Genomic DNA, 23,161 nt, shown 5'->3' on the forward strand with positions numbered 1-23,161 from the left:
TAATAAAGAAGAGAGAAAAAGAGATGGGAAATTCTAAAAAGAGTATAGGAGACATCTTGCACATGGTGAAAAGTCTGACATACATGTAATTAAAATCCTAGAAGAATATTTGAAGAATAGTGGCTGAGAATGTTAAAAAAAATTGATGAAAGACATCGAGCCTCAGATTCAAGAAATTCTATAAACTCCAAGAAAGATAAATCAGATATATCTGAAGGAAATGAAAATGCTAATTCAAAAAGATACACGCATCCCAATGATCATTTTGTAATGTAAATAAATATCAAATAACTATGTTGTACACCTGAAACTAATATAATGTTGTAAGTCATTTATACTTAAATAAAAAAATCAATCAATGCAATGTACCACCAAAAAAAGAGAAACTATATTATCATCTCCAAGGATGCAGAAAAACCATTTGATAAAATTCAACATCGATTCATTATAAAAACACTCAGCAAACTAAGAATAGAAAGGAACTTCCCTGGGACTTCCCTGGTGGCACAGTGGTTAAGAATCTGCCCGCCAATGCAGGGGACACGGGTTTGAGCCCTGGTCTGGGAAGATCCCACATGCCGCGGAGCAACTAAGCCTGTGCACCACAACTACTGAGCCTGCGCTCTAGAGCCTGTGAGCCACCACTACTGAAGCTCGTGTGCCACAACTACTGAAGCCTGCACTCCTAGAGCCCATGCCCTGCAACGAGAAGCCAGTGCAATGAGAAGCCCGCACACCACAACGAAGAGTAGCCCCCACTTGCCGCAACTAGAAAAAGCCTGCGTGCAGCAATGAAGACCCAACGCAGTAAAAAATAAATAAATAAATAAACTTATTAAAAAAAAAAAAGAAAGGAACTTCCCTCAATATGATAAAGAGCATCTAAGAAAATCGTGCAGCTAATTTAATGATGAAAGACTGAATGTTTTCCCCATAAATTCAGGAAAAAGGCAAGGATGTCTGTTTTCACCATGACTATTCAGTAGTGTACTGGAGATGCTAGTCACTGCAATAAGGCAAGAAGAAGAAATAAGAAGTATACAGATTAGAAAGAAAGAAAAAAAACTGTCTTTACTTGCAAATAAAAATCATCTATGTAGAAAATTCCAAAGAATACACAAAAAGAAAAGAAAACAAAAAACCCTGAGAACTATTATAGCTAATAAGTGAGATCAGCAAGGTTACAGGAAAAAAGGTTCATATACAAATATTGATTTTATTTCTATATATTAGCAATGAACCAGAAATTGAAATATCTATGGATACATGTAATAAAATACGTACTGGATTTACATTCTGAAAACTATAAAACATTGATGAAGGAAATCAGAAAAGACTTAAGTAAGTGAAAAGCTATTCCATATTCATTGATTAGAAGGCCTAATACAGTTAAGGTATCAATTCTCCCTAAATTGAGCTATAGATTCAAAGCAATTCCAGTCAAAATCCCAGCAAGTGTTTTGTAGAAATATGGAAAATCAAAGAACCTAGAATAAAAAAAGATTTTGAAAAGGAAAAGCTGAAGGATTCATAAGACCTGATTTCATGACTTAGTAATCAAGACAGTGAGGTGCTGTCTAAGGATAAGCATATAGATCAATGGAACAAAACAGAATCCAAAATGGACCCACACATATATGGTCAATTGGTTTTAGACAAAGGTGTCAAGGTAATTCAATGAGGAAAGAATAATCCTCAAAAAAATGGTGTTGGAACAGACACCCATGTGCAGGGGAAGAAAAAAAAAAAGGGATCTTAAACCTTACTTTGCACCATATACAAAAGTAAACTCAAAATGAATCAAATACCTAAAAGTAAAAGTTGAAATTTAAAATATCAAGAAGAAAACATTGGCGAAAACCTTTGTGAGCTTGGGTTAGATCAAGATTTCTCAGATAAGACACAAAAAAGTATGATCCATAAAAGATAAAAATTGATAACTCAAACTTCTTCAAAATTAAAACCTACAGCTCTTCCAAAGACTCTTTAAGTCAAGTCCCAGACTCACAGAGAAAATATGTGAAAAACACATTTCTGTATCTAGAATATATGAAGAACTCTTATATTGTAATAAGAAGACAAACAACCGATTTTTAAAAATAGACAAAAGATTTGAACCAACAAAGAAAATATATGGATGGTAAACCAATACATGCAAGTGCTTAGTATCATTAGTCACCAGAGAAAAGCAAAGTAAAACCCCAGTGAGATACCACTATTTGCCTATCAGGATGGCTAAAATTAAAACAAGACAAAACAAACAACAGAATAGATCATACCAAATGCTGGCAAAGATATGGAGCAACTAGAAATCTCATATTTCTGATGGTAGTGCCAAATGGTACAGCACTTTGGGAAAACACTGTTTCTTATAAAATTAAATATTCACTTACCAAACCATATGACTCAGTGATCCCAATCCTAAGTGTTTACCCATTACAAATGAACACATAAATCTACACAAAGCTCTGTCCATCCATGTTCATAGAAGCTTTATTCTTAATAGTCAGAAACAATCGAAAGGTACACTTAATAATGAATAGATAAACAAACTGTGGTGCATCCACACAAAGGAATATTACTCAGCAAGAAAAGGAAATGAACTACAGATACACACGACCACATGGATGAATCTCAAAAGCATTACACTCAGTGAAAGAAGACACAAAGACTTTAAATCTAAGTTTATATAGAATTATTCCATTTTATGTGATATTCTGGAAAAGGTAAAATTACAGAGACAGAAATCAGATCAGTGGTTGCCAGGGGTTAGTGATGAGTGGCAGATCAATTACAAAGAAACATGAGAGAACTTCCTGGCATTCATGTATCTTGATTATGGTGGCAGTTACACAACTGTGCTTATTTGTCAGAAGTCACTGAATTGAACCATACATCTAAAAAGGGGTTATTACTATATTTAAACTATACCACATTAAGCTAATTTTTTAAAAAGAAATAAATATATGTGCTGTGTCTAAAAAAAACTACTGTAACATAAGAGGTAATAAATAAATACACTTAAAAAACTGCTAACCCAGGAATTCCCTGGTGGTCCAGTGGTTAGGACTCGGCTCTTTCACGGTTGGGGCCTAGGTTTGATCTCTGGTCGGGGAACTAAGATCCTGCAAGCCGTGCGGTGCGGCCAAAAAAAAATTGCTAACTTGGAGTTGTGAAAAAAATTCAGTAAGTAGTGAAATATATCAAAAACTTTGAAATAATGTTAATGAAAAACTAAGTATATCATAATAACTCTTGCTTGTGGTGGCCAAATTTCTTATTCTGTTGAAGATGTATTGTGAATTTGGAAGTACTAAAATGTAAAAAAAGAGTTATGTTGAAGAACATAGTTGAAGAAATTCAGAGGACTTTGGAAAGTCAAGGGAAAGCAAATAGTTGAGGCATGGAGTCAGACAACAAGCCAGGACAGAAGTGAGAAGAAACAGTTAAAGGCTGGAGAAGAACCAGAGGACAATGACATGGGTATAGTGTTGCAAGAATTTGCAGAATTAAGGACTGATCAATCATTCATTTATGTTGGAAAATGCTGATGGAACATGCACTAGTGTCAGGCCCTGCTCTAAGTGCTGGGGACACAACAGTGGACAAAACAGACCATAATCCTGAATCTCAGTCTACATTCTAGAGGGAGGAGATAATAAACAAAATAAATAAGTCTAAGAAATGGTACGGAAGTGTTAGTGAAAAAAAAGAAAACAAGGAAGTGGGATATCGTATGTAAGGCAGAGGCTGGGGCTTCAATATTTAAAAGGGGGGTTAGAGAAGGCCTTATTGAAGGACAGGTACTTGAGAAAAGAACTGACGCAGGTGAGGGAGCCATGAGGAGAGCTTTTAAAGGTGGGTGCTTTTAACACTGAGTTCTCATGGTGTATTCAGTTAACATCCGTCCACTTTGTTGAGACCCATTTAGCTTCCATAATAACGATATAAAAAGATACCACTTAACGTGATAACTGGTTATGTCAATTTATAAAAATGATTTATAGAATAAATATAATCTTCATGTCAACCAAACAAGAAATATTAGAAATCCAACTGAAAGAAAACCACACACTTCAATTTATTTTCAACTACTACTACCTCTCCTCTCTCAAACCTGCCCCTCTTTCAATTTTCATTATACATGATTCTGAAAAAGCTGAATGGCACAGTTTAATATTAATAAATTTTTGAGTATTAGCTAGGAAAGGGGGTTAGAAAAAACAGGAGGAAATAGCCTATCCATATGAAAATAATAATCACATAATATTTATTGTCTGGGATTGAAATGTTTCAAATATGCAAAGCAATAAAATGTCAGGAAAAGCAAAACTTCCTAATGTTAAAAAGATCATAAATTTTCCCCAAAATAAGACATATGAAAAAAGTTGGGGTGATACTTAATGTCAAAAGAAAAAAATACCCTTAAATTTAAGCTAAAGAAGCTTAAAACCTTCAGAGGGCACAACTTACTCACCACTGAAGGGCTGCGGAGACAATGGCAGTTACTGTAAAAGCACAGAAGGCAATAGGTACCTTTTTTTTTTTTGAGCTTGAGAATCACTTTTTAACCTTAACAAATTCCCCGACTCATGCATTCTATAACTTGTACTTTTGCTACCTCTTGAATGAAAAAAAAAAATGTAATGTCAAAAAGCTACAAGGATTTCAGTGTCATTTTAAAATAAATTTATGTTTGTATTTCATAAATCACAATGGCACGTACGTAAATACTTAGAGCGGCACCCATATGGGCAAAACATGTAACATATTTAATCTATAGATAATTCAATGTACGTGGCTTCTTGAGCCCTTTTCTGGAACTCTACGGTTCCCCCTAGGTCCTTGCTTCACTGTTTGGGAATTGTCGACACCATGTTGATTGTTTGGCTTTCATAGGTGCTAAGAAAATTTTTTTTGAATGAATGAATGAATGAACAGAGATAAAGAGAGCAGACGTTTTAACTGCAAGCTGTTGGGTGAAAAACTGTTGCTTCCTGTTCACAAAATCTCATTATTTTCAGTCTAAACAGATCTTCATATTTGCTCTAAGTTCAGAGAACATGTTATTTCCATTATCTTTAGGGAAATCGCATCCTAAAATAGCTTGTTGTCTTTAAAGTAAACTAGTGGGAGGCCTAGCAGGTTTTCAAAGATGCTGCTATAAACAAAAATGGAGTACGTCTGTAAGTCTTTTTCAAGTGCGTATAGATTCAAGTAGGACACAAAGGTTCTTAGGTCTTTAGTAGTATACAAAGGTGACTAAGGTTACCTCCCTCTCTGAGGTCATTAACCCCTTCAAATAAGACTGTAGTCAGAGTGACCTACTCATAAAGGCCACAAGAAACCTGACTCATGGCCTGCTTTGAATTGCTTTCTCTGAGACACTGTATTATTGTCTTTAAGAAAAAGGCTGTGATCATCTATAGTTCTTGAGATTTGCAGCCAAATAAGTCAAACAAGTATCAATAAGAGATTAAACAAAGACTTAACCAAAAAAAAAAAGAAAGAAAAAGAAAGAATTTTGTGCTCATGTTTGTTAAACAACCAAAAAATATTTATTGAATACCTAATATGTGCATGTGGCGATTACAAAGAGGTATAGATTTAAGACTTGCCCTCAAGAAATTCTTAATTTCTTGAGGCAGGCTACAAAGCACACGGAGAGATGATTAGGGACAGAAAATAGGAAGTATAGAGACCAACAGGGGCATAAAAATTCAGAGGATGCAGAAGGCACTGTGCCCTGAGGCAGGCAGGAAGCTTTATGGGAAAGAGCTAGAGAAGGAGAGCACCTTGAAAACCTAGGGAGGAGGAGGCAGATGGATTTTTCATATGGTTCCCAGAGACACATGACTCTATATTGCAGGGGAAAGGCACCCTGAGTGACCTTGAATGTCTCCATCTGGATCACGTAGGCAAGGTTCCACTTCACTCTGTGATCATCCCAGGGATGCAGCAAGACAGCCAGTCTTGGGAGGAGCTGCCACAAGGAATCATCTGCCTCCCTGGTTCTGGAGAGACATGGGATTTGCCACCTCGCCCTCCTTTTAGGTATGGATGAAAGCTGGAAAATTGCTTGGCTGTGGTTTAGAGTTGGTGCCTCCATGACACAGTGACCCATCACTCTGGTCTTCTGTCATCTGGACCCTAGACTTGGTATATTCCTGTGGGATTAGGACCATGGAAAGTTGACACCATGCTGATCTTGCTTAGGCTGCCCTGTAAGTCACAAACTTCCTGCACCATCTGGGCTCATTGTCTCCTCCCAGGCCAAACCTATGGAAGTGTGGCCGGCCAACCTGCAGGAGTCACTGCTGCTTAGAGACTGCTCGATGGATTGGCACATACAGGTCTGGAAGGAGTGATTAACTTTTCCCAAGTAAAGTGGCTGGAAGAAGTAAATCAATGCCATTCAGAGAAGAAAGCTGCAGGTACGTAGTACCACAGGCTGCTGTACTGCTAGTTGGCATCTTAACAAACAAAAATCAGAAAGCGACTTGTTCTGAGGCAGAACAGACCTAGGATTGAATTAAAGAAGCTGCTAATCACTGGTGAGGGAGGAAAACCATCATTTCTTTCTTTCTTTTTTTTTTATTGGGGTATAGTTGTTTTACAATGTTGTGTTAGTTTCTACTGTACAGCAAAGTGAAGTAGAGTTCCCTGTGCTATACAGCGGGTTCTCATTAGTTATCTATTTCATACATATTAGTGTATATATGTCAATCCCAATCTCCCAATTTATCCCACCTCCCCTCCCCCCTTGGTGTCCATACGTTTGTCCTCTACATCTGTGTCTCTATTTCTGCCTTGCAAACCGGTTCGTCTGTACCATTTTTCTACATTCCACATATATGCGTTAATACACGATATTTGTTTTTCTCTGACTTACTTCACTCTATGACAGTCTCTAGGTCCATCCACATCTCTACAAATGACCCAGTTTTGTTCCTTTTTATGGCTGAGTGATATTCCATCGTATATATGTACCACATCTTCTTTATCCATTTGTCTGTCGATGGGCATTTAGGTTGCTTTCATGACCTGGCTATTGTAAACAGTGCTGCAATGAACACTGGGGTGCATGTGTCTTTTTGAATTATGAAAACCATCATTTCTAATTCAAATTGTTTTCAGCAACTTACTTCCCACTTTCTTCCTTTCTCTGTCCACCACTCCCCCCAAGCACACACACATCCTGGGCTAGGAGAAACAATGACTATGTCACAACTAACAAGCAAACATCTGAAAGGGATATTTGTATAAAGTTGCAAGGGGTTGCCATACGTACTTCTGTATCTGCCACTGCAAACACATGTACACAAGATGGGGATTACTTTATAACATGAGATAAATACCTTGTTTGAAAGCATAAAATAGTAGCCTATGTAATAAGAGCCTTCTGGAGAAATCTGGTCTCCACAAAGGAGAGGCTTTGTACACATGGATTTTTGAGGAAGTTTTTCTCATAAGTTGTACAGGGATTCTCAGTATGTGCATTGATCATATGTATTTATCTTAAGGTTTAAGACATTACAGAGGACTTGGCATCATTCTATATAATTATAGTCTATTATACATTACATGATATTCTATTATATACATAATACTTGGCCTTAGGGAAGGAATGTTAAGTTAAAATGAAATTTTCTTGTAATCAAGTTTTTTTAGTAGAGAAGTGCTTCTAGGTTCAGGGCAGCAATTCTCTTTACTACGTTACCAGAACTCCTTCGTACAATCCGTGCTGTACAACAGTGGTTAAGAGCATGAACTCTGGGGCCAAAGTGCTGGGTACAAATGCTAGCGCCATCTTGGGCACTTCTGCATAAGGCAGCGAAGCTTCTGTTCTTAAATTTGCGTTCTGTCACCTCTGGGCAACCGGGAGAATGACAATGCATGTCTCATAGTGGGGTTGTGAGGATTTAAAGAGATAGCCACACAAAGTGCTTAGTATACAGGGTGGCACACGGTGTCCTACAATTATTATGTAAAACTTATTATTAAAATACTGATACAATAAATCATCATTTTTGATAGCAAGTAAATTGTTATTTAAACAGTTATATAAGTAATCCTCTTGCTTCTTTATTTTTCCTATATCTTTTTCTATTTTTATCTTCCTTTGAATAAAAGGGAGTAGTGAATGAGTGGTGGTGATGAGCAGAAAAGGGAACGTGAATATAATACTGTATACAGAGTTACAGCGGTTTCCAACAATGAAATACTGTATCTGGGTTTCTCATGACTTTGTAGGAATTGATTGTTTTAAAATATGCTTCAATTGCCAAAATCCCCATGACTTATGACAGGCTGAATATTTGATATTTTCTTCCAGAAGACAAATGTAAGTCTCTTTCTTTGTTTCTTCTTCTTCTTCTTTTTTTAAAGTGCTATAGTATCACTATCCTAGTCACGACACTAGAAACTTACTTTAAGAGATATGACTTTTTAATATTTGAGTTTTTAAAGGCATCTGGCCCTTATTTAACCATCACATTTACATCCAATTTCTGCAGGCACGGTTCTGTTGTTTAAGCTTGGCTTGATGCCCTCTGCAGAAAGCCTTTGCTTTAATGAACACAGCCCCACTGAAACTGCTAGAGTCCCCTGGTCTGCCCCCCTTCCCCGCCCCCAACCAACTGTACAAGAAGAGCACAGAAAGTTTCACCTTGCATTTCAAATAAGAAGATCAAAATAAGAAAATAAATTGAGGCAGAATCAGCTTTATGTGGCTACCACTGCTATGACATATTCAACTTGATGCCCTTATATTATTTGCAGAAGTGTTTATGTACTACGAAATGTTCAGCCAGAGCATACAGGAAACTATAAAATATTTTATGAGATGTATACATGGTTGATGGTAGAATTTTAAATGCAACTTGGGAAGGTTCTATCTAAATTCCAGGAGGGCAGACGAGGAAATACTTTCTCTGTAGTGACTCAGTTTTACATAAGGGATTATATGAACTGGAAAGAAATACCTGATTTGGGAACTATACAAAATCTTTTTTCATAAAATTAAATTTTATAATTTATAGACAAGTAAAATTGTTTTCCTTCAGACCAAGAATCACCAGCTATGTTTATTTGTCTTCTACATGGTAAAAGCATTAAACGTGGATTGTTTATTATTTTATAGGAACAAAGAACATGCACTAATAAATGAAGAATCCTCCCCAGATACAGGAAGTATATACACCATTAAAAAATATTTGTGCTTCTGATGGTTTTTAAATAACAACTCTTGGTTCTAAAACTGGAACATTATTTTTGAATCTCAACTATTGCAATACGTGAAGGCAGAAGGTTAATGACACAGCCTCAAAATGGCATGTTTAGAAAGTTGCATTTCCAAATTCAGGCGAAGGGAGAAATATATTTGTTTCCTTTATCCTCAAGTCTATAAGGCAGTGCCAATTTCCCATAAGAGAAGTTATTTATTTACTTATTTATTTATTTTCAAATTCCATCCCCCAAACACAGGCCTACAGAAATAGAAACTATTTTGTGCATTCACATTTGATTTACAATTAAGCCTGACTTTTGGTTTATTTTTGTTTTGTTTATTTATTTAAAATTTTAATTTTCTATTGGAGTATAGTTGATTTACAATGTTGTGTTAGTTTCAGGTGTACGGCAAAGTGATTTAGTTATACCTACACATATACCTATTCTCTTTCAGATTCTTTTCCCATACAGGTTATCATAAGAGTATTGGGTAGAGTTCCCTGTGCTATGCAGTAGGTCCTTGTTGATTTTATATACAGTAATGTGTGTATGTTAATCCCATCCTCCTAATTTACCACCCCTCCCCCACCTTTCCCCTTTGGTAACCGTAAGTTTGTTTTCTAAGCCTGTGAGTCTGTTCTGTTTTGTAAATAAGTTCATTTGTATCATTTTTTAGATTCCACATATAAGTGATATCATATGATATTTGTCTTTGACTTCACTTAGCGTGATAATCTCCAGGTCCATCCATGTTGCCGCAAATGGCATTATTTCATTGTTTTTTATGGCTGAGTAATATTCCATGTATTTTTATGTGGTATATAAGTACCACATCTTCTTTATCCATTCATGTATCGATGGACATTTAGGATGCTTCCATGTCTTGGCTATTGTAAATAGTGCTGCAATGAACACTGGGGTTGCATGTATCTTTTCGAAGTATGGTTTTCTCCAGATGATATATGCCCTGGAGTGGGATTGCTGGATCATATGATAGCTCTATTTTTAAGTTTTAAAAAGTTTTTGATTTTTTTTCAATTTTTGGCTGCGCTGTGCAGCTTGTGGGATCTTAGCTCCCCGATCAAGGATCAAAACTGTGCCCCCTGCATTGGCAGTGTGGGGTCTTAACCACTGGACCTCCAGGGAGGTCCCTACTTTTAGTTTTTTAAGGAACCTCCATACTGTTCTCCAGAGTGGTTGTACCAATTTACATTCCCACCAACAGTGTAGGAGGGTTCCCTTTTCTCCATACCCCCTCTAGCATTTATTGTTCATAGACTTTTTGATGATGGCCATTCTGACCGGTGTGAGGTGATTGTAGTTTTGATTTGCATTTCTCTAATAATTATTGATGTTGAGCATCTTTTCACGTGCTTTTTGGCCATCTGTATGTCTTCTTTGGAGAAATGTCTATTTAGATCTTCTGTCCATTTTTTGATTAGGTTATTTGGGTTTTTTTTTATATTGAGCTGCATGAGCCGTTTGTATATTTTGGAGATTAATCCCTTGTCGGCTGCTTCGTTTGCAAACATTTTCTCCCATTCTGTGGGTTGTATTTCCGTTTTGCTTATGGTTTCCTTTGCTGTGCAAAAGCTTTTAAGTTTAATTAGGTCCCATTTGTTTATTTTTGTTTTTATTTTCATTATTCTAGCATCAACATCACGAAGTCATTGGGAAGATCAATGAACTACCAAAGGTAAGGTTCCTGACACAAAGTAGGTGCTCAAAGTATGTTAATTCCCCTCTCCCCTGCTTACAGACCTCTTGTTTAAAATTGATGTATAACTGGCATATAACACATTATTTAATTAATATCACAGTCCCTCTGAAGAAGATTTTAATATAACGCTTATGCTTTAGGATGTGTCCATAATTAGAATCATTTAAAAAATAAATCTAGGTTATTGTCTAAGATAAACATGCCATAAAACCCTGACGTGTCTTGGTAATATCTAATGCAAACCCAGTATGGTGGAGTATAAGACTAGACTAGACAGACTGATAATTAGGGACCATGGTCTGGTCTCTGGTCTGTCATGGCATTGCTGAGTGACGTTGGTGAAGTCAGTTTCCCTCTCTAGGCCATCATTTTCCATCTGTAAAATGAGTGGTTGTTTTCAATGATCTTTAAGACCATCTTCCACTCTGACAGTTTATGATTCTACATAACAATTCAATCTTTAAAGAAATTTATTTAAGTCACATTTTCTGAAACTTTCCCTTTATAAGTTTTTTTCCCCCCCCATACTCACTGCTTAAGGAAATTTTATTTCACTTCAAATTTAGTGTTGTGGAAAGAGTCAGAAAAAGAATCTAAGTGTAGAAAAGAAAAAAATAGAATTACAAATATTAATATTGAGCCATTACGGGGACATCTAGGCTGGTTCGGGACAGACATAAATGACCTTGTTTTATTCTAAATTCAGCTCACTGGCTTATGATGAAAAGTGAAAGGTTATTATATGGACTTACTTACTGGGCAAAACCAGATTTTATAAATAATTACCTGTCAGACTGTTCAAGATAGACAAACATACGCCAGACCAACAAAAACACAGACCTGTCATATTTCTGAGAGAAATGTACGTTGAGTCTTCCTTCTCTGGGACTATAAGGAGATCAGGTAGAATAAAATGAAGGGAAAAAAACCTAAACCCTGTATTTTCTGCCTTGTGCATACTTTAAAATGTATAATGTGGGAGAGGAGGAATTTTGATGTGAAAAATCGGCTCCTGAAAATTTTATACATCTATAAGCCTGGCATAGAAACCAAATACAATAAATGCTGTCGTTTTAAAAGTTAGGATGTTTACTGCAAGCTTATAATTTTCCATGATTAGGGACGCCAAGAAAAATAAGAATGATGATAAAAAGAAAAGTTTAATCATACATTTCACCAAGCACAGATGGAACATCAAAACCCTTTGGCAATTTTTTGATATTATAGATCTGCATTTTTTTGTTCTTGACATGAAGATTTTTTCCAGAAGGACTAACATAGAACAGGTAAGTGATAGTTAACAAATGTGAATAATATGGCACAATCACATTAACCGAGCCTCACTATGATTTGGTCACAGGAGGAAAATCTTTCATGCTTCTCATTTCTGTTTTTATTAATTCTTTACAAAGGCTATCTCAGTGTGTGTAGAAACCACGATAAAAGTAAAATTATACAAAAATCATAAAGAATTAAAGAAACAACTTCCTTCTTTGCAATTCGAGTTCAGTCAAGAACTGTATATAACTGCTATATTTTGGTTTGCTTCATTACAGTTCCTCATTTACTGGAGAAAGTATAGATGCCAGAAGGATAACTCAGCTGCTACCAGCAAGAAACTGCCCAGCCCACGTTGCAGTCTAGGTGTTAGTGCTTTGGAGGGAGAAAGCAGATCACTTGGCTCCCCATCCATTGATTCTAACCGCTTTGCTTCTAAATGGGTACGGCGTGTGTGTGAGGGCTGGGCCTGGGGATCGGAGGGACAGGGGAAGGAGAAAAATGAAGATGGGGAAGAGGGTCTACGAGGGGAAAAACACACGATAGGCAGATACTCAAAAAGTTGGGAAGAAGCCATGAAAATGACACATATACTACACGTGGGGTGAAGGGAAGAGAAGATGGGAACAGACAGTTCATCAGGCCAATTAGGTCTTTGATTAGTGTGAGTTTATAAGATGGACATTTGTCTGTAAAATACATGTAGATCCTGACATCAAATGTCAGAAGGTAGAGTTGGTGGGACGGCGCAAGGGGAAGACTGACTGTTCTTTTGTTTCCTTTGTCCGAAACCTGGATTACAAAATGCATCAAATGAAACACAGACTAAACACTGAGAAAAAAAAAGTCACTGCTTTTAAGTTATGTGAGCTGAGAGCAGTAAATCTATTCCAAATTAAAAGTTCAAAATTGTGTGATGTGCATTCTTGTCCACCTACACACCATCCCAAACATCCTGCCATGAATTGGCTAAATGGCCCATCCAGTAAACAAGACTAAGTGTTGAGGGGGCTGGAAAAGGGCTGGAGTCAGCCAGTTGATAGTCACAACAAACCAACCCACTCCCAAGAATGCGGAGAAGGTAAACTTGTATTTTATTTTGCCCAAGGAGGGGAACAGAAATCACCTTAATATAACATTGCCTTTCCTGTTGTCGCACTCACAGTCACATCAGCAGGCCAGAAAAGCCATCCCATTCCTGCGGTAGGCACTCTGTCAAAGCAAAAGAAATCTGCAGTGAATTATCACATCAAGTCAAACCAGGAAAGGAAGCAAAAGAGCAAACAGAACTTTCTTCCTGTTTTGTAGACTCTGCTGGCTACAATCTAATAGGGTGCTTAATCTGAACATTCCTGGTGGCAAAGCTTTAGCAGCCACTCTGTTAGAAAGTCAGTGTGGTTAACAAGTGGTTAGTGATTCTATTTTGGGGGAGTGGGAGATAACCTAAAATAAGACATCCCGTTCTGTTAATTGATTGGGCTTGGTTAGGCCAAAGACATGTTGTGTTGAATCTGTTTGTCCTTTATAAACACGTGCTCTCTATTGGACATGCCCAAGAATCACTTCTAACTAAGTCTCTTAATAGTCTGTAAATTACTGACTCATTATATCCTTCCCAGGCCTAATTTACAGTCTCAGCGAAAAGCTATGGGAACAGATACTAACAGAGCGCCCCCCCCACCCCGCCACCACAAATATGGTGATCTCTAAGGAGTTCTGTACATTACAGACATTACGGAAAACTTGAATCCTACATAATTTTATATACATTCATGTACATATAGATGTATAAATGGATATTCATGATGAGATAAAAATACTCCCATAAAAGAAAAATGGGAAAAGCTACTAATTGCAATAATGCAATATATTCCAGTAAAGAAAGTAAAATGGTGTGATTTCTCACCCCAAGAGATATATTCTGCATTTCAGAGTTGGAAGAGTTGGGCCATACAGGGCCTCTGTGACTTGTCCTGATTCTCACAATGAGACCCAGAGTGAAGCAGAATTAAAATCCGGGATTTAGGAATAAAATACCCCTTTTCACCACCATAGTTTTCATTATTTAAACTAGGAACAGCAACGTTCAGAGAATTCATAACCCTCAATTAAATGGAGTTTTTCTATAATCTGTTTTCAGAAAAATGGAAAAAATGACAAAATCTCGTATCAGGGATTTTTTTTTTTTTCCTTTAAGCTAGTAACTCTGGGCTGTTCTGGAGTCTGTAAACTTTCGGTCCAATAAATTTACCTTCAGTAGCCATATTATAGGAAATATAGAATAAGCTTTTATGGTTAAGATAATGTTATGAAGGTGCTGAGAGTTTAATTCTAAAAACATGATTATGTTTAATTATACAAAAAAAAAAAAAAAAAAAAGGAACGTGGACCCAAGCTTTTTAGAAAGACTTCTACCAATATGAGGTGAAACAAAAATGGTTTTCCAGATAACTTTCTGTTAATCATAAAATTCAATTAACTTCAAAACCTTCCCTCCAAATCTCCTGCTTACACAGGATTTACTGTGGTTGTCAGGCTTTGGCGCCCTGGCTGAAATTTCATCGGTGGGTTATGCTGTTACACAGTTCACTCCAGATCAGCATATCAAGGATGAGAAAACAGTGGCAGATTCCAAGTTTCCTTTCTCAGGGATCTCTGGGAGCTCCATCCTACCATTGGACTTTTTGTGCCACAGGGCACTTTCAGATTGAAGCAAACATTCTAACAAAGGCTAGAAAATTCCAGCTCTAGCTCCTAAGATTGTGCACCGGAGAACAGTGGTTAAGTGAGCTCCTTGGAGAGCCACAAATAAGCTGCAGGAACGGATAAGGTGTCTTCCCACACCTACAGGCAGGGGAGCCTCAGGCCTTGAAACAGCCCCTTCCGCCACAGCCGCCTTCGAGAGGCTCACGCCAAAGTAATACTTTCAGCTTCTTAACCTTGATATTTTACAGTTTACAACCACAGTGACAACCTTTAACATAACATAATATTGAAAGCACAGGGATGGTTTACATGGAGATAAATGGACCTGGGAATAAAACTGGGTTCCTCTTAAAGGTAAACGGTTGAGGTGAGCGTTCCTTGAAAAAGCAGTCTTGGCTCGGGAGAAGACTGAGTCTTGGCTGAGCTCACCTGAGAAATTACCACATTAAATCTTTCCAGGGTGGGCGATATGAAATGGTTCGCTCCAGTACTGAAAAGGTCACTTTTCAAAAATCAAGTCACCTTCACAGATAATTGACTACTATTGTTTGCAAACAAGTAAAAGATGACAGGCTTATTTAATAACATAGACACTCAAGTAGCCAAGTTTAATGAGAAAACCAAAGTTTAGAGCTGACCCAGATTTCTGGAATAAGTTCTTCCTGTTCTAATTCTAAAATAAAGAAGAAACAAAGGAGCATGTGTAATTAGTGAAGAGCAATTTCAGCAAACCAATCCCCTAGGGTCCTCCACCCTGAGTCACTGCTTTTTCCTTTTGATGTAGAAAGGATGTATGTTGTCTGTCTGTGTAGGGTAATTATGGGAATGTCCCAAATTTGGCATCCCTTCCAGCGTGAGCAACTTGAAAGGAAGATGGATGAAGACAACTCATCTTTGTGTCAACTGTGAATTTCTCTCTATTTGTGTTGGGAATGCTGAAACTAAATTTAAACATTGCTTGGTGTGAGGGCCTTCCAGAGGCCACATTCTCATGAAACACTCTGTATCCCACTCACTCTCTACTGTCAGATCCTATGAACGATTCACAGACATCCTTAGTTAGTAAAACCCAGACCTTGACCAGAAAAAGCCAGGACCTCCCCAACTACTGAAAAGTATAAATTAATCAATAACACAGACCTCGCCCCCCGCAAACCAGCTCTTACTGCTATATACCACTTAAGCTTTACTTCTTACTTAATAGAGCTCTGTTCTCAACTACTGTTGGCTCCTGTGTAAACGCACTGAACAGCTCAGATATTTTAGCATCTCCCAAAGTCACCAGCAAAGATGATATATATATATTTTAAAGGACCAATTGTAGTTCTTAGGCTTTTTTTTTTTTAAATTGAGTATCAAGCTAGCTCCCCATTTTTGACATTCTTTTATTCATTCGGCTCCAAATTATGACCTTTTACTGGAATCTCAATCTACCTGGATAAACAGACATAGATTCTACTTGCTGCACTGGGCACTGGTGGGGAAATGAACTAATTAAGGGTGTACTTTTAAACTACGGCTTAAAAAAAATCGTATGGACAATGAACAAGCTAGAGAAAACATTTAAATCCCAAACTGGTTTACTTCTGCTTTTTTATGGTTCATCATAAATTACACATTTTCAGGAATGCCAATTAATATTAAAAAGCAAAAGGTTAATATTTATCTTAAGCAAAAGAAGATAAATATGCTCTAAAACATATCCTGCAGTTTGAATATGATTGTATGTGTGTGTTATTTATGCCATTAGCCTAATTAGTAAGGCTTTAATTATAGACAAAACCACGCCCCTCAGTTCAGACCTGTAGTTTATTCTTACTACTACATTTCCTGATCAGTTTTGGCATCACTGAGGCGGAGCTGTTGCTGCTCCGCACCCTGTCCCGTGGGGCCAGAGTTACGACTCTGACCTACCATCCCCAGGATGTGCTGTTGCTGCACCCTGAGCCCAAGCCACTACTGTACCCTGTCACCCCACAGCTGGTGCCACTGCTGTATCTCCCCACCCTGGGGCCCAAATCACTGTGGTGAGCCCCAAGGACTCAGACCCTGGGTCCTTGGAAGATATACACATGCCTGCACCTCAGACACTGGCACTGCCATCACTGCAAGTGCACCTGTGCCCCAGGACCAAGGTAGTTCCACATGTGCCTGATCCTAGAACACCGGCTCCACTGCCACTGAGTGCCAGCTCACTAAACCTTGTACCAAAATGGATCCCCTTGGCTAGAACTTCCTTTCACAGGCAAAAAAGAAAGACCCCAGCAGCAGCCTCTGCCATCGAGGACCCCAACAGCCCTAGATATCACTGCCACTTGCAGGACCTCTGCAGTCTGGGCCCCTGCAGTCTTTGCCCAAGTTGACCTCAGCTGACGGAGCTGCACAGAGATTATGCCACTGTGCTTTCCCCAGAATCAGAGCTGCTGAACCCCATCCTGCCAGAGCCCTCACAGACACCTTCAGGTGAAAGTCTTTCCCCTCCAGAGTCAGTCTGAAAAGGCTGGAAGAGTTGACTGCTCCCTCAAATGTGCAAACATCGATGCAAAGCTACTAGAAACGTGGAAAAGCAAGGAAACATATCACCACCAAAGGAACTCAATAATTTTCCAGTAACTGACCATAAAGAAATGGATATCTGTGAGTTACCTGAAAAAGAATTCAAAATAATTATTTTAAGAAAGCACAGTTGAGATTAAGAGAACTGATAGACAACTCAATGAACTCAAGAAAACAATGCATGAACAAAATGAGAAATTCAACAAAGAGATAGAAATCATAAAAAAGAACTAAACAAAAATTTTGGAACTAAAATGCAAGAGAGAGCTTCAAAAACAGAATCAAGCAGAAGAAAGAATGTGCAAACTTGAAGAAAGATTTCTTGATATTATCCATTAAGAGGAGAAAAGCAATAAGAATGAAAAAAGGGTGAAAAAAGTCTGTGTAAATTAGGGGACACCATTAAGTGAAATAATGCAGTCAGTCCTCTGTATCTACGGATTCCACATCTGCAGATTCAACCAACCAAAAATATCTGGAAAAAAAATTCCAGAAAGTTCCAAAAAGCAAAACTTGAATTTGCTGTGAGCCGGCAACTATTTACATAGCATTTACATTGTATTTACAACTATTTACATAGCATTTACATTGAATTAGTTATTATAAGTAAACTAGAGATGATTTAAAGTATATATGGGAGGATTTACAGAGGTCACATGCAAAAACTATGTCATTTTATATAAGAGACTTGAACATCTGCAAATTTTGGTATCCATGGCGGGTCCTGGAACTAATCCCCCACAGATACTGAGGAATGACTGTATTGGATTTATGGGAGTCCTAGAAGGAGAAGAGAGAGAAAGGGTCAGAAAACTCACGTAAAGAAATAAGTTCTGATATCTGGGGAGAGATATGACCATCCAGAAACATGAAGCTCAGGAATTCCCATATAGATTTAGCCCAAAGAGCTATTCACTGAGACATATTATAGTCAAACTCTTAAAAATCACTGACAAAAAGAGAATTTTGAAAGCAGCAAGAGTTTAAAAAGAGTCATCACATACAAGCAAACCCAGATAAGGTTATCAGCAGATTTCTCAGAAGAAACCTTGCAGGCCAGGAGAGAAAGGGATGATATATTCAAAGTGCTCAAAGAAAAAAACCTGCCAATCAAGAACACTTTACCCAGGAAAGTAGTTCCCGGGTAGAGATAAAGACTTTTCCAGACAAACAGAAACTGAGGGAATTTATCACCACTAGACCTGCCTTAGAAGAAATGCTAACGGGAGTTCTTCAAGATGAAACAAAAGGATGCAGCAAAAGCAGTTCTAGGAGGCAAGTTTATAGTGATAAATGCCTACATTAAGAAAAAACGAAGATTTTACACACCTATGGTCACCTAACCTGTGACAAAGGAGGCAAGAATATACAATGGTGAAAAGACAGTCTCTTCAATAAGTGGTGCTGGGAAAACTGGACAGCTACATGTAAAAGAATGAAATTAGAACACTCCCTAACACCATACACAAAAATAAATTCAAAACGGATTAAAGATCTAACCGTAAGGCTGGACACTATAAAACTCTTAGAGGAAAACATAGGCAGAACACTCTTTGACATAAATCGCAGCAAGATCTTTTTTGATCCACCTCTTAGAGTAATGAAAATAAAAACAAAAATAAACAAATGGGACCTAATTAAACTTAAAAGCTTTTGCACAGCAAAGGAAACCATGAACAAAACAAAAAGACAACCCTCAGTATGGGAGAAAATATTTGCAAACGAAGCAACTGACAAGGGATTAATCTCCACAATATACAAAACAGCTCATGCAGCTCAATATAAAAAAAAACCCAAACAACCCAATCAAAAAATGGGCGGAAGATCTAAATAGACATTTCTCCAAAGAAGACATGCACATAGCCAAAAAGCACATGAAAAGATGCTCAACATCAATAATTATTACAGAAGTGCAAAATAAAACTACAGTGTGGTATCATCTCACACTGGTCAGAATGACCATCACCAAAAAAATCTATAAACAATAAATGCTGGAGAGGGTGTGGAGAAAAGGGAACCCTCCTACACTGTTGGTGGGAATGTAAATTGGTACAGCCACTATGGAGAACAGTATGGAGGCTCCTTAAAAAACTAAAAATAGAACTACCATATGACCCAGCAATCCTGCTCCTGGGCATACACCTGGAGAAAACCATAATTCAAAAAGATACATACACCCCAGTGTTCATTGCAGCACTATTTACAATAGCCAGGACATGGAAGCAGCCTAAATGTCCATCAACAGAGGAATGGATAAAGAAGATGTGGTACATATATACAATGGAAGATTGCTCAGCCATAAAGAAGAAGAAAATAATGCCATTCGCAGCAACATGGATGGACCTAGCGATTGTATACTGAGTGAAGTAAGTCAGACACAGAAAGACAAATATCATATGATATCACTTATATGTGGACTCTAAAAAAAAAGGGTACAAATGAACTTATTTACAAAACAGTAATAGAGTCATGGATGTAGAAAACAAACTTATGGTTACCAGGGGATAAGCGGAGGGAGGGATAAATTGGGAGACTGGGACTGGCATATACACACATATATACACACTACTACTAAAATAGATAACTAATAAGAACGTGCTGTATAGCACAGGTAACTCTACTCAATACTACACTGCAATGGCCTACATGGGAAAAGAATCTTAAAAAAAAAAAGAGTGGATATATGTATATGTATAACTGAACCACTTTGCTGAAACTAACCTGAAACTAACACAAAATTGTAAATCAACTATACGCCAATAAAATTTTTTTTAAAAAGGGAAGATTTTAAATAAACCAAACCTTATATATTGTATAACCTTATATATTTCAATTATCCCTCAATAAAGCCGGAAAAAAAGGGGTAAAATTTCATTACAGCAGGCCTCAAATTCACTTACAAATACTTCATTCCTCAAAGGCCTAAGGCAAAAGATTTTGGTTCTATTATCTGAATTCCTATAAATTTGCAGAATTGGATTTTAGCAACTCTTTATTTAGAGTTCCAGCTTGGTGCTTGGTGGTGCTTGCTTGCACCACCACTTGTGCTTGGAGGTGCAAAGGACACAAGGATAAGTAACACAGTCCCTGCAGTCACTAAAGCTTCCAACTTAATGCTAATGGTTTAACCACCACCAGTAAAATGCATTGAGAGGTCATTTTCAAGGGTGGGAAAGAGAAAAGACAAGGCAGCCTTTTTGTTTTCTCTTTTACTTTTAATCATAATATTTAATTTCAAATAACACTTAAAAGGGCATGAGATTGTATATTTCTTAAAGCAGGGGGGCAAATATTAAAAAATACTACACTTTAAAAAAAATGGTTTATGAAGTACAATACTTTCATGTCCATATCTAATTTAGCCTTACCACAACTAGCAAAAAAAAAAAAAGGTCTTGTTATTCTCCTTTTTAAAGTGACATGTCTAGTGGGTGATGAGTAGATTTAGGATTCAAAACCCAGGGCCGGTATTCTTTTCATTACACCACACCGTCTTACATTAAACAAAAGAAAACAAACAAACCCCTGAAATCTGGCCTAATTTATTCCATCCAGATTACTATAGATATACATATTCTCCTAGTCCTAATAAACTCAATTCTTGCTAAAGATCACTTAAAGTAAATTAAAATTAACTAGATTAGCACAATCCCTCAGAGTGCAAAGATGGGACCTGAATCTAAATCATCTTCAGTTTGGAGGCACTCTCAACTGGCGCTTATTTTCCAGACTAATTTAAAGAACAGTATATAATAAAAAACATTGTGCATCCAAATAACTTGGGGAGCTTTACAAAAATAACAGATACTCTGGCTTCACTTCTTTAAAGTCAATTGGTCTGAGTGGAGTTCGAGTTTGGAATGTTTGAGAAGCAATACCAGTGACCTGGATGCAGGTGAGGGCTGAGAATGGTGGTGGAATAGGTGAGTACACCATTAACAGGACCCCAAAATGGTTTGGTCAATAAATGGAACCCTCTCAGAGTCTGTCATGATTCTACAGTAAACAATATTTCATAATGGAAATCCTAATCTTAGCATTTAATTTAATACAGAAGAAACAGAAATTAGGTTTTTGGACCATGCCTTCTACGCAGACAGCAGACGGGTTACCTGTTATCTCTCGCACTTCGTCCTTGTGGGTCATCTGTACACTAGTCATTGTTTTTCTCCTTCCCAGATGCTGGGATGCCGCTGTCAGGCAGCACGGCCCTTCAGACCGCCACACCACGTTTAATTCCACAATGGCAAAGGGATTTGGAAATTAAGCCTACTAAACCAAGTTGAACAAATCTTTTGCTTACATCTAAAATCAAGGAACAATAAAATTTTGGAATTGGAAAGTATCTTTGTGAACTCCTCTAGCCCAATTCCTAATTTAACAGATGAGAAAACCATTGCCCAGAGAGAAAGAGAGACACATCCATGGGCATGTGGGGAGAACCCAGGATGGTTCTCATTCTGCCCAAAGCTGTGTGTTCAGCTTCTCTGACCTTAATGGGGAAAACAGATGTAGGGGAAAAATTCATTTTTCCAGATAAGGTACCCTTGGGAGCAGAACAAAAGTGAAGAGACTGGGCGAAGGGAGGGACTTCATGACGTCCAAAACAGGACAGCTGAGTAGTTAGAACAAGGCAGCCATCATGAGCTTTTAGTTCTACTTCTGCCTCTTCTGCTATATGATTAGCTCTCCGTTAGAGAATCACCTAATATCCCTGAGTGCCCCAAATTATCATTTTGATAAATGGATGAAATAGCAAAATAATTAAGATAAACTTGGCTGAAAGGTTCTGTGGCAAAAGTATGCACCTTTAGAACCTTCAAGGGAAAGACGTACCATTTGTTCATGCTGAAGTCTTACTAAGGCTGTGCTCAGTGTCTGATTTAGGGCCAAGCAAGTAATGTGGCCTGCCTAGGTCTGTCTGGAGTTGGCGAATTTGGGTTAAATCCAGCAGAAGAAGGACAAGGAAAAGATTTGGAGCATACATTCACCCTGTCCCAAACTACCGTTAACTCCCAATTAACTAAGTGTAGGGTAGACTCTCTGCACTTTGGATGATTTGTGGGCTACAGGAGCCGCCCTGGTTACCAAGGGCCTGGTGGTTTCCCAAAAGCTCTTTTCCACTCCACAAGGATGAAGAGGGCACAGAGGGCAGAGGTTCTACAGCTACTGGCTTGGCTTTGCTGGAAGGAAAAGGTGAGGGAGGTTGGAGAGTAACCGAAAGCAACAGTCTTTCCCCAGTCCTAACTAATTAAGTTAGCCTAAGTGTCCTATTTATTGGGACACTCGGTTGGCTGGGGTTGGGAAGGTATGTACATCTCTGCATTTCACGTATAAATGCTGTTCCACACGACAGCTGAATTAGCCCTCCTCTCTGCCCCAACTCACTCCCAGGTTACTGTGAAACCAGTTGTGCTTTTATCTGGCCTTTTTCTACCTCTCTTCCGGTAGCAACATTGGAGACTACACCAAGTTGCCTCAAATTCCACTGCTCCCGTAAGCACAAATTCAGCCCTGCCCTCCGTGGGGTCACTGGATTCAGAGTCCAAGCCCTCTCTCGGCTCCTCCATTTGCTGAAGGAGGTGACAGTGCCCTGAGAGACATACTGTTTTGCTTTAATACTATAAATCTTTGGACCTCTGGAGCTTCATATCAAAGCTACGTAATAGC

The 23,161-nt window shown here is 37.9% G+C and overlaps 1 protein-coding gene across 6 annotated transcripts in view; it reads right to left on the reverse strand.

Annotated features, from left to right (window-relative positions):
• Window positions 1–6,148: 6,148 nt before the first annotated feature.
• Window positions 6,149–23,161, reverse strand: part of SUPT3H (SPT3 homolog, SAGA and STAGA complex component) — a 443,433-nt gene continuing 426,420 nt past the window's right edge. For 4 of the 6 annotated variants that reach the window (XM_068557099.1, XM_068557102.1, XM_068557104.1 and 1 more), the window contains one exon: window positions 13,301–13,441. In XM_068557099.1, coding sequence (XP_068413200.1) covers window positions 13,400–13,441 — 42 coding nt within the window. In that variant the 3' untranslated portion in view covers window positions 13,301–13,399. Of the gene's footprint in view, window positions 6,168–12,134; window positions 13,022–13,300; window positions 13,442–23,161 lie in introns of those variants that run through there. The other 2 variants (XM_068557101.1, XM_068557100.1) reach the window with 2 other exon arrangements.

This window comes from Eschrichtius robustus, chromosome 12 (assembly GCF_028021215.1).
Source record: "Eschrichtius robustus isolate mEscRob2 chromosome 12, mEscRob2.pri, whole genome shotgun sequence".
NCBI classification, from domain to species: domain Eukaryota; kingdom Metazoa; phylum Chordata; class Mammalia; order Artiodactyla; family Eschrichtiidae; genus Eschrichtius; species Eschrichtius robustus.